At 38.5% G+C, this 13,040-nt stretch overlaps 1 protein-coding gene across 3 annotated transcripts in view; it reads left to right on the forward strand.

The window, feature by feature from the left end:
• Positions 1 to 13,040, forward strand: part of CLVS1 (clavesin 1) — a 110,940-nt gene that overhangs the window by 5,397 nt on the left and 92,503 nt on the right. For all 3 annotated transcript variants that reach the window (XM_074881968.1, XM_074881977.1, XM_074881987.1), the window contains one exon: positions 5,070 to 5,692. In XM_074881968.1, coding sequence (XP_074738069.1) covers positions 5,304 to 5,692 — 389 coding nt within the window. In that variant the 5' untranslated portion in view covers positions 5,070 to 5,303. The remainder of the gene's footprint in view (positions 1 to 5,069; positions 5,693 to 13,040) is intronic.

Here is a 13,040-nt window from a genome sequence, read left to right on the forward strand (position 1 = left end):
GGGGTTACACTTTGTAAAAATATAAAGAAATGGTACCCTTCTGGGACCCTGATTGTGCCATTGAAGCCTAAGGGGATTACACTGGGGACACTGGGAACATTGCAATCTACCTTTCCATTTCCTTGTGAGCAGCATGGCTTCACATTTTTCCTGTGATACAGAGCATTATGCACAGGGGAGGAAGATTGCCCAGATGTTAATGTGTAAGCTTGCGGCTCAGGAGACATATGGTCTGTTCCCAGCTCTGTAAAACGTGTCCTCCATGATCTCAGGCATATCACTCAGGGCTGTACTTCCCCCCACTGTCTGTGGAGGATGCCAGAATCTCTCAGCCAAGATCAAGAGAGAGTCAGTTTTTCTCACCACTCTCTTGAAATTAGTTCATGGAGCTAGGATATGTCCCTTTCTATGTCTGAGTGCTCCATTTCCTGTGCAGGTTCCTACTAAGGTAGCACAAGGCCACAAAGTGCCATAGGAGACATTCCTGTAAGTACAGCTATGGATTCATCCTCCCCTGTCCTTATGGAGCAATCCCTGCTAAGCAGAACATAGTTCCAAGATGTTTTCCACAGTTAACATCAAAATATTTTTTAAAATGCAATTTAATGAGATGACACCCACACTCTGAGATGAAATCATTCTAGATTACCATTTTCCCTCCCTCCCTGCCCACTCCCTTCTTTTCTGGCATAATTTTAGCAGCTAATATCTGTATGAATGCTAGGAGTTAGGAATTATATAATGAGACAAATCATAACAGTGATGCCTATTAATACCAGTTGAGGATCAAACCCTAGTGCCTTTCCCATTTGAAAGCTGTGGTAATGAAACTTCACATGAGATATAGCTTTGGACTGAATGGAAAGCACACAGTAGACAGAGGCAACTAAAATCTTTCTGGAACTGAAGTGGATGGGGAAGGGCCAAATGAACATGAGGACAGTGCTTCAAGAGGCAAATGGTGTTGCAGAGACAGCTAAGCAGGCAGGAACAAAATGATCCCGACAAGTGTCATCATCACTGAGAGAAGGTTTTGGCCAATTTTCCAGGGGATGTAGAGCAAATAGGGATTGAATGCTGATCCAGAAGCTGTCACTGAAGAGAGAACAGAAAAGCATATTAAGATCTTTGGATGTAAAGTGCAATATATACTTCCTTAAGCTATTATTTTCATTTCTTTTTAGTTAGTTAGTAAGTGTTGTTATACATTTTATTTATCAACTAATTTTTATTTTTGAGAGTCAGGCAAAAATATAAGCTCTTTGTCGGAAGACTGTATCCCACTTCCAGTATTTTACCCATCCTAAAGCCACTTTCTGTCCTTTGTCATTCTCTTATTGGGAGTGAAAATGAATAAACAATAATGGCATGTGACACCACAATTTTGGTGGAAATTTCCCTTTTTTCCCCCTGTATTAATATGTTGTGTTTCAAACCTCTGTTAATTATTTTTCATCATTTAAAGCAGGGTTTTGTTTCTTTGGAGAGATGATTTATTGTAAGTAGCTGTGAAAAGACATTAGGAGAGCAAATAGTCCTTTGGGAACAAAGAGTCACAACAGAGAAAAACAGCTGTTGAGACTAGTTGAGACAAAGAGGCTAGTGTGCCAACAAGCAGCAACAATATTCAAGATAGTGAAAAAAAGGCCGGCATCTTCATTTGGAAAAAAACCGCAACAAACCAGAACAAAGATGTAAACCTCTGAAAAATTGACAGATGGATCAGAGCTGTACACAATGCCAGAAGAGAAGGAGAAATTGCCATGTGTGGGAGGGGGTGAAAATGGAGAAGGTGCTTCTGTTATACCTTTGGGAATGAGAATAAATCAGTACCATTTGAGAAAGCACAATGACAATTAAACTGTGTAGCTATGGAGCATTAAATTTATTGTCAAGGTAAACAGTGGGAGAACCAAATCATTCACTGATGTAAAGTCAATGGTGTTAGAGTGGATTACTAACCCCATGATTTGTGTTATGATTCAGATAGTGACAACATTGTTCATACATATTTTGGATTATTTTGCAATATATAACATTACATCAATAAAGTATTTTAGTGCAGCCTGTTCCAGCTGATAATCAGGATAATCTATACAGACTGTCCTGTAAGCTGTAACCCATGGCTATAGCTCAGCTGACTATCAGAAAAACTCTGAAATGCATTAAAAAATGTATCTTTTGTTAGACTGAGTATTTGTAAATTGCTTTTTGGCAACATCATCTGACAGGAGAGGATCCTATCTCCCTTAGCTTGGAATCGTCCTGGGCATGAAGGGTGCTAATCCATTTAAATGAGGTAAAAACAGTAAGAAAGTTTAATGAAAATAGGTAGCATAATTTTTGACATTAAAGGCTTGGGGATCCTACAAGAAAATCTGAAGGGCCATACTATCTCCTTGGTCTAATCCCATTTTCTTCTGAAGCAGACTGCAGTTGACCATTCAAGAATTTGCCTTATTTCCAAAGAAGCACCTTGGTGGAGGTGGGAGTCAGAAAAGGAGAGGAGGAAGGGGCAGTTTTACTCCCATAAACTCACAGAAAAACAATGAACCCACTGGGGAGTCACAGTTAACTGCCACAAGCCCTTGGGCCTGTTAGAACAGGTTCAGAGAAGGGCCACAAAAACGGTCAGAGGGGTGCAACACCTCTCCTATGAAGAAAGGTTGAGAGAGTTGGGGTTGTTCAGCCTGGAGAAGAGAAGGCTCTGGAGAGACATTATTGCAACCTTTCAGTACTTAAAGGGGGCTTACGAGAAAGGTGGAAAGAGACTTTTTACTAGAGTCTGTAGTAATAGGACAAGGACTAACAGTTTAAAACTGAAAAAGGATGGGTTTAAGTTGGATATAAAGAAGAAATTTTTTATGATGGGAGTGGTGAGACACTAGAGCAGGTTGCCCAGAGAATTTGTGGATGCTCCATCAGTGGAAGTCAGGCTGGATGGGACTTTGCGCAACCTGACACAGTGAAGGATGTCCCTGCCCACGGCAGGGGGGTTGAAACAGATGATCTTCAAAGGTCCCTTCCAACCCAAACCATCCTGTGATTCCATAGTTAAAACTAGAGAGGGAAGTAATCCTTACACTACACTCCCCCAGTGACAGTGTCAGAGCAAGGATATGCTAATGCCACCATTAATTTGAGATCTCAAGCACAAAATATTGGCCTGTTTTCCCATGGTGTACATCAATTTTACATCAGTGGAATTCAGTTGATACCATCAGAGTTATCCTAATTTGGTCTATTAAAAGCAAGAGCAAAACAAATAACTGTTACTTTATTTTTATATGTGCAGTCCATCTTTAATATGACTCTCATTTCTTGATTTGAATTGAATAACCTACATCGATAGATTATCCCTGAAAACTTCAGGTTGGTTTTTTTTTTTTTTTTTTTTTTCTGAAGTCATTTGCACTCTGTAGTGCCTTGTAAAGGCAGCCAGCCTTCTTTCCTTCCGGCTCTGCCTTCCCAAGTTTTCCCAGGCTGATCAATCACCGGATACTCTGCCCTGCAGGTAGCTCTTCTCAATTCCAGCTCCACAGTGAATACAGGAGGCGGCTGCTTAACAAACTCTCCTTTATATCACCCACAGACAAGTCTAATGCACATTGCTGTTAAATGAAAAGCTTATCTCCCGCCACAAATGTCCTTTAAGCAAATATTCAGAAACTCTCTGTATTCAAATTTCAGGATCTCATCATGGGACTGCAGCTGTGGCATCTAAATTGCAGGTTTTATCAATGACATGCAAACTCACAAAACATGGAACTCGGGCATCCCTTGTGCTGATTGACTTCCAGGTCCTGCAATGTCACTTTGGGCAGCCCCTGGATGAAGAAATGCTCTGGGTGCTGCTCTCCTCTTTGTTTGATATGGGAACGCTGAACCCAGGGGAGTAGCTGAGTGAAATGGTTGATTTGCTATAAATAATTCATAACTTTCCAAACAGCTTTCTTCAAATACAATAAAGTATGTTTTTCACTGAGGGATTCCCTTTTAATTTTTAAAACCAATTTTTCTTTTTTGGAAATTAGAAAAAGAAAAACATCAGTTAAGCAGTGGGGCTTTTTGTTTGCTTGTCTGTTTTTGTGATGCCTGAAAAATTGGATGGATCTTGATCTTTCTTCACACACATTTCACATTGGAACAGACCTTGATCTTATTTCACACAAGTGTAACTACACAGACTTCGATGACAGCCTCTTGCTAATTATGTCACTGAAATGTAAGAGATTCACTGTACCATTTTGCTCATACATAACAGCTTAAGCAGCTTTTCTTCTGAAACTTGTAAAAACAAATTCTAGGTAAAGTACAGAAATGAAAATGAAATTCAGAACTAGGTAGTCAGGAAAGTTACAAGATACAGAAAAAAAGAATTTGAAATAAAATATATGTCTCTTCAACTAAAACACCAACCCTGACAGATTAGATTCATCAAACATTTTATTCATGGGAAGTTTCCCATAAAGATGTATTAAGTCTCAATGGGAAATATTTTGAGTGAGGTTTTGCCAAGTAGAAAATACCCCTGATGTTGGTGGGGTTCTGGGGTTTTTAAAATCAGTTTTACAATCAGCTCAGGGCCTAATGCAAAGAAAGCTACAAGCTGACAGTATGGTGATAGAACCAAAACAAACAGTTGTTATACTTAATACGATAAGTGAAAATCTGCATACTTAGAAAGCTGAAATGTAGCTCCTTATAGGGGTGGAAAAAAATTACTATTATTTTTGCTTTTGTCATACTGGGCTTGAAGTTATGAGATGCTGGAACTCCCACACTTATGTAAGACAACTTTGCAAAGTGTATGCTAATAGCAAATTGATACAGCTTAGTATCAATTGTCAATTAATCAGATTGCCTTTCTGAAAACTTGAATATATATGTTCAAGATGTCAGTGACTGCCTTATTTTAAATGCACCCATTCTGAAATTATTTGACCAGTATCCTCTTACATATGAAGCACACAAAGCAATTTTATTGCTATATAAAGTTCAGAAATGCATTCCTGTAAGCTTTATATATATATTTAATCTTTTTAAAATATATTTGCTTTTTCTTTTAGTAAGTGATGGAATAAACAACACTTTCCTTTGAATGGATTATACTACATGTGAACTGCCTGTTACTTTCTGCAAGAATAAGAAAAGCCTTTCCCTTTCATTTGTTAAATATCAACTTGATAGCAAAAAACTTCTGAATGGCTCACTCTCACAGCAGACCATTCATTGAATGGGATCAGCACTTCTCCTACTAAAATATCTGAAGTTAAGGATTTGGAAAAGAGGTTTTTGCAGAGATGACCCATTTACAAGCTGGACTTAGTCCAGAGACTATAGAGAAAGCCCGCCTGGAACTGAATGAAAACCCAGACATTTTGCATCAGGATATCCAACAAGTCAGGGACATGATCATCACAAGGCCTGACATTGGGTTTTTACGTACAGATGATGCCTTCATCTTGAGATTTCTTCGAGCCAGAAAGTTTCACCAAACTGAGGCCTTCAGACTGCTGGCTCAGTACTTCCAGTACCGCCAATTAAATCTGGATATGTTCAAAAACTTCAAGGCTGATGATCCAGGAATCAAACGGGCTCTGACAGATGGGTTTCCAGGAGTACTGGAAAATCGCGACCACTGTGGCAGGAAGATTCTTCTGCTTTTTGCAGCCAACTGGGATCAGAGTAGGTAAATGTAGATAGTGTCCTTATCTTTTTACGTACACTCACACTCAACTTGTAATGGAATATTTGTGATCATACTTGAAGCAGCAAGGCCATTTTCAGTATTTTGTAACCATGAGTCCATTTCACTAAAACTTTCATCTGATCTGATCACCTCTCATTCTTCAGACATATCACCATTGAGAGATAAGAGTATATCAGTATGTCAGATAAGTAGTTTGTGGTTTTTTTCCATAAATATTTTCAGGTTTTCACCAGATAGTGTCTGTTTGCTATAAATACTTTGATGCCTATTATATAATTTCTTCAGTAATATCATAGACTAGCCAAACAGGTTGACAGCAAATGTCTCAAAACATATGGGGTTTCTCGTAGCTCTTCTGGTGCAGAAGGAACTGACCATATTTATTCTGTCTCCAGACTTCCTAAGAGATAGGGTTTTTTTGTTTTAACCATTTCAGGAATTACAGCCCATGGTATAAGATTTCCACAAAGTGCATTGTAATTTCTACACATTCTGATTACAGTATGCTTGTTAGTCTGGTAAGTGGGAGATTCATGCAAAGTGTATTTTCTGTTCAGGTCATTTCTTTATAGAACGGTATGAACAAAGATATCTCCCAGCCATTATTATAAAATGATGTCTTTAAATGTTAATGTGATTAGTCAGCTTTCACTACCTATTTGAAGTGATACAGAGGAAAGGGACTAGTCCAGGAATATCATGTTGACATTGTCCTCTTCGTCAGAAGTCATTCCATTCCATTTTCCCTGCCTTCACTATGAGATGGGGAAATGTGGAGAAAAGATGTAGGATTGCCATGTATTCTGCTGACTTTTGATAAAAATTAGATGAAAGAACAAAATTCAGATTCAGGTTTTGACTGTCATAAATTCTGATGAGTTCCAGGTATGATTTGGTCTTGGCATGGTCTAAAGTTGTCCATGAAAGTGTCTCATCCTTAGGAGTCAATAGATTGGAGCTTTGAATTTATGTTATAGAAATTATTAGAGAACAATATACATATGCCTGCAATTTTTCATGTTAATTATTTTCTGGGAAAACCTTTCATCTCCATGTGAACACAGAGTTCAGAAGTGTTTCTAATTTCCTTTGTGTGTACAGATCTGGTAAATAAATGTACAGAAAAAGTTACAGAAATGTAACTTTACATATACAAAAGTATTTGATCAAATCGAAAAGTGAAGCCAGTGATAAAAGTCCTATTGATTACAAAGGGGTCAGCAGTTTATCTATCTCCTCTCTTTTTGAACTGTGAGCTTGTCTTTCTTCCAGTCACAAAACCTGTTCCTTTAGCATTTGGCCTGTAAAGAAAGATGAATGAAAAGGTATCTTGAATTAATAGAAAGTATCATCTTTAGAGGACGTGGCTCTGCTGGTTGCATTAAGGGATTTAGGTATTATATAGACCCAGCTTTGGGTTTCTGATTCCTCAACAAAATGAATCCTTGCGATTAACCTTGTACATCACATCCTGCTCCTGGAAAGCTGAGTGCTGCTGTCTAAGGCTCCTGCAATGAGATTTTGACAGAACATTGATTCCTGTCAGATTTTGGCTCAAATTTTCAGCAAGCCCTTTAATATGCATCCATGAATATGTGTGTGTGTGTGTAAAAACCAAAGCGATTCCGCATGCAAGATACCTTGTTTCTGAAAAAGTAATTCTAACCTTCAAAGAAGAAAGCTTGAGGCAAATAGGATAAGGTATACTTTCCTAAGTCCCCTCAGTGAAATTAAAAATCACTTGCAAATTTTACCTCTGTTCAGTCACTGAGGCTCAACTCCTCCATGGTTTCAAATGACAGGAAGTATCATTTCTGTGGGCTTTTGTAGTGCTCCAAGTACAACAAGAATTTGGGACAGGAATTGGGCTGTAAGTAAATAGAGGGATGACCTTTTCCTTTTTTACTGTCTAAAGGCATCAGTAAGAGCAAAAGCTGTTAAGGAACAGGAAATTATGAGTGCAAAGTCCTATTAAGCAGCAGGGAAGCAGGTTATTGACCAGAAGAAATAGATATTCCTATATATTTCACAAAAAAACCCTCAAGCAAACAGGCATTGTGTATATCTTACATACATGTATCTTGGGCAACCTTTCTATAGATGTGTCTTCAGTGATCGTAAGATGTTTACAAGCTTACAATTCAGCTGAATGCTAATGCAACCAATTCATATGATATTGTGATGTTGACATGCAAGAGCTCAGCCTTCAGCATGCCTTTCCTAACTTTAATCTCATTTGCAGCTGGTTGTGTCTTCTCTTCCTTTATGATTAAATCATAATTTATAAGGGATGATTTATAAAGAATCATTTAAAATCAGCATAGCTATAATCCATAAACTGATTTTCACTCCAGACATTCTTACCATTTATAGTTCTGGGAGTATCGTGGCTTTAGGGATCACATGTCAAGGAGAAAGAAGCAGCCTCAAAATTTTTTGGTCTTACAAATATATTGATTTTTAAAAGGAAATGTCATTATTTATGTAATGTGACTGCTTGGACAAATCAGATCCAAGATGTTTTTAATGGATTCCCTGTATCAAAGGTAAAACTTCTGTGTGAGATTTTAGAAACTTTTGGTATTTCATCTTCAAGAATATAATTGATAGATCTAACATCTCTAGAAAACTGGGTTTTCATTTCCAGTGTCAATGTTTCCAGCTTCAAATTCCAGTTGCTGGATTGTATTAGTTTAAAGGGACTACAAATATATGACAGCTTCCCATGTTTGTACTTTTGTGTTGTGTCCATGTCATCTTTTAACCTACTTTTGAATTCACTGAGGATGCAGCACTGTAGGGTAAGTTACTGTCAGGCAACAAGGAGATAGTACATTAGCTACTCTACAGCAGTGGTTCTTGTGTTCACTGTTAAGCATGGTGAATGTAAAACAGCTAACCCTCTTTTTCTTAAGGACAAAACAACCTTGTGTTGTCTACAGGGTAAAGAACATACCTGTGGGCAGCCAGCACAACAGAGATGATGTTCTGCAAAGTATTGCACTAACTTAATGTCTTGCAATATATTTACACTGCCAAAGCTTAAATAGATTGAACTTCTTTACTCTCAGAATTAGGAAGATTTTCCAGGTTGCTAACACTTCATCATTCTTTTCTGGACCTTTCCTATCATTCTAGCATTGTTGCTAATGTGCAGGTGGGTGAACTGAATACAAACTTTCATTAATAAACCATCATGTGGTAACACCATCTCTTCTGTTCAGTAGTTCCTTCTTTTTAGATATAAGATTGTTGCTGTTTTCTTAGCTACTCTATCACATTTTGAGCTCATGTTCAGCTCAACTCTGCTTCCAAGTCACTGTTTCCTAAAATACAAACACCACTGGTAAATGTGTCATACATTCTCATCCATAATGTGGGCACAGTCTAGCATGTGATTCACACTCTTCTGCAGAGCTAAACCTGTCCTCCTCATCAGTTAACATTGCATAGGTTTTGTGACATCTGCAAAGTTCACTGGCAAGGATTTTATTTTTGCTTCTACATTGCTGAAAAATATAATGATTATTGTTTTGACCAAAACCTGCTTGATGACTAGGAAAAAAACACAAGGAATGATAATTCTTACTGCCAAAGAACTAGCTGAGATCTATCATGGTGCTAGGGTTTCATTCATTTGACATGTGCTGCATTGGTTTGATCTTGCTCTATTTTTTAGACAGGTTTCTTCGAGATGATGCCATTGCTTTCTCTCTAGGTCCTGCATAGTATATTTTGGATCTGTTAGATAATGTTAATCACATATGATACAGAACAGAAAGCTTCAGAGGTATTGAATAAGTGAAAATGAGAGCATGGATAGAAAAGAAAAAGATTAGTTCCAAACTGAGGGAGAGGACAAATGTTGTTATATTACTGTACACTAGAGAATCCGTGCAGGGGAGGGCCATTGTTCACTTTGATCAGAGCTCAGTCCTCAGAGGTACAGAATAATCCAACTACAAGGTGTGAACTCACCCCAAACCCTCAAAGGCTTCACATATACCACTGTTTACAGAGCACCTAATTTTTAAATGGAAATCGTAGAGTGATAAAGACAGATAAGGATGTCAAACTGATCTTGTCAGGAACTTTTTTTATTAAATAATTTGCATCATAAAATATCCCAGTTGGTAAAACAAGTACATGTGTACATACAAACATAGAGTTTTGATGAGACCTGAACCAGGATTTCACATAAAAACAAATGTGCCATGTGCTGGATTACGAATACTCTTTCTCACATTTTTCCATTTCAGCAGTCTCACCAAACCTAAGCCCCCATTCCTCTGATGCACCTCTAGTGAAACTGAAGCTTTTAAATAAGTCAGATGAGAGTTCCTTTTTGGCTGTTGGATTGAGGAAAGCCTTCACTAACTGCTGCAGCTCTTCCTAGGTCTGCTACTGCTTTCTAATATATCCTGCCTGTACACTGGGGAGATGGGGGTTTGGGCGAACAAGTAATTCAGCAGAAGGTGTTCATTAATCTTCCAAGGAAAGATATTTCCTTCAAGATCATTCAGCCAGAGTAAAATTTATTTCTGTGCAGAGAGCTAGCAGAAGGGCTATCTCCAATCATGTTCTGCTGAGAATAGGGTCTTGGGGTAAGGGGACAGAAGGTTGCCCATTGTCTTTTGCAGTAAAATGGTAATTAATTTCTGTCTTCATCTCTGGACTTTTGTATCTTAGAAGCTGTCACATAACTCCAAAAATTCTGTAAGTCAGACGGAAAAAAACTGCTGCTTTATTTACAACATATATTCCCAAGTCAGCTGCTAGCTATAAATTCTCTTTTATTAACCAAGGAATCTCAAATGCCAGGTACTTACCATTCCGTAGAAAAGTGTATTGAGATAGGCTAAAGGGCAAGGAAATACTCTGACATAGTGGTAAACCAACAGCTATAAATATTTTAAAGGATCACGATAGAAAAAATGATGTCCTTGCTGAGAATGCTCATAGTGGTGTAATTACAAAGATATTATCATCAGCATATCCTGTCGGTATAAATGAATATGTCTGAAATGCTGATTATTTCAATATATTTCAAGGATAATCTCAGATGCTTAATAGAATATGAAGGAATAAACATCTGTTGAGACTGATTTATAGTCACAGGCAAAGTGTGGCAATAACTTAGCCTCATAGCTGTTTATTATGAGAGATTGAAGCTGAAATATGGCCAGCCCTAACACCAGAATGATTTTTACATAGCAAGTCTCTGTTTGGCTAGGAGATAGTGCTTCTGTGTTGGGAGATGCTTACAGTAATACAGATTGAGGTTGTGGTTCAAGCGTTGCATTAACCAATAAACAGCCTAGAAACACACTATATTAAAAAAAAATTATATTACAATATTGCATTACTGACCTAGTCTGAAATGGTAGCAGAATTCAGGGTAGTAGAGGAAGGAAGTGTAGCATAAGCAGAATATTCATTTCAAGGAGTAACAGATGTGCAAATTAAATATTGGACAAAGAAGATTAAAAGGAGTTCTGTCTTGTAATGTTTTAATTTGTTTGGAGGTGGCAACTTAATTCAATTAGTACCATTTGTTATGGAAGCCATGTATGGGAAGGCAATTGTAGTCCATATGAATGACAGAAGGATGACATACACAAATGGCAGTCCTGGGGAGAGCTGAGAAGGGAATCAAGGAAGAGAGAGAAAATGTCTGAAAAACAACAGCTGGGAAAGTTATGAAGCATATGTTGAAGAACGAGAGAAGCCTGACTGAAAGGAAAAAAAAATCAGTGGTGGGGGTTAAGGCAATAGAACACATATTGAGAAGGAAGAGAAGGTGAATGGATTAAGTTGGGCTGAGGGCTGACTGAAGAGCTGTGAAGGACAGTGCTAGTGGGTGAGACAGACAATTGCTGAAACTGGCCTGTGGGATAACAAAGGGAAACGAAGGACAGACTGGAAAGTGGCTCTGTGCCACCTGCCTGCCATGGAGAAAAGAAACCAAATTCAATCCCCAAGCTTTATAAACCAGAGAGGACCGTTGATTAAGAAAAATACACACACACACACATACACAACAAACACATGTGCACACATGCACACACCCCACCCTTCCTTCCCAGACTGTGTCAAAAGACTCAAATTTTGTGTGAGGGTTTATGTCTGGGTGGCAGAAAAGAGAACCTGCATACAGTTGTGATAGCACTTGTCCCTTGTCTCTAGGAAATGACCCATACTCCTACATGAGCCATGTATGTCATCCTCGCAGCTGGGTTCTGCAAAAGAACATTATAGCAGAGCTATAGCAACACAATAGTATGAAGTCAAACAATATGACATCCCACTTGGTTCTTCATCCCTCTGACCCCTGGGAACAGCTGGTGATCACGAATGAATGTTCTTACAAATAGGAGTTTTTTGAGGTGAGACTTCATAGGAAGAGATCAGAATATTTTTTGTCGGAGCTTTTCCTAGATCAAGTTTTCTAAATATCTGGTATTCTGATCAGTTTCTAACTTGCCAACCTAATTAAAAGGAGCTAAGACAAATTCATGCATTGCAGCAGGAACAGAAGTCAGGGGAGGAAGAAACCATAATTCTCTGACTACCTATTTAATAGGCTACATGCAGTAGAAGTGTCAGAAAAGAGTGGAGATCCTGAGCTGGAATCCTTAAATACATTAGAAATTTTAAAATTCTAATTTCTTGATATATTATTTCCCCAGGCCATAAGTTATTTTAGACTCTTTCCTCTGAACTCCAAGCCTCTATATCAATTGGGTTTTACATAAAAATAGTCATTTTTTTCACCACACCCTTGTAGGTACTAAGCATCCTCCACTTCCAGCACCCTCAAAGCAGCACAAGGGATGCTGGGGAACTGCTGCCATTAGCAGGCTGGATGATCCCAGTGGAGTTACACTGGACAGCATGAATTCAGACAAGATCTGCATGGTTTAGGGGGTGCTGAGCTCCATGAAACAGCTGAATAACCTGTTGGGGTAAATTCTACCCTGCTACCATGGTAACCCTGCTTCAGGGTGCTCGTCTTCCTTGGCAAGGCTGGAGGACAAGAGAGACATCAGCTCTCGTAGTTGCACTGAGGAGAGTGCCCCAACCATGTATCTCTGGGATGGTCTTGATAATGTGAGGAAGGAAGTGGTAGAAGCACTCATTTGCCACTGGCACCTAAAAATTTAACAGACCAGACAGAGGTGGAGGCCTAGGGAAAGGATGGAGGAGTAAAGACATTTCAATAAACTAGCCTGAAGATTGAGTTGTCAAAACTCTTCTGTACAAGATATTTTGCCTCTTTTGACATGGGTAAGCCACTAAAAGAGGTGAAGCATCATAATTAATATGC

This window comes from Strix uralensis, chromosome 1, assembly GCF_047716275.1.
Source record: "Strix uralensis isolate ZFMK-TIS-50842 chromosome 1, bStrUra1, whole genome shotgun sequence".
In the NCBI taxonomy this organism is placed as follows: Eukaryota; Metazoa; Chordata; class Aves; order Strigiformes; family Strigidae; genus Strix; species Strix uralensis.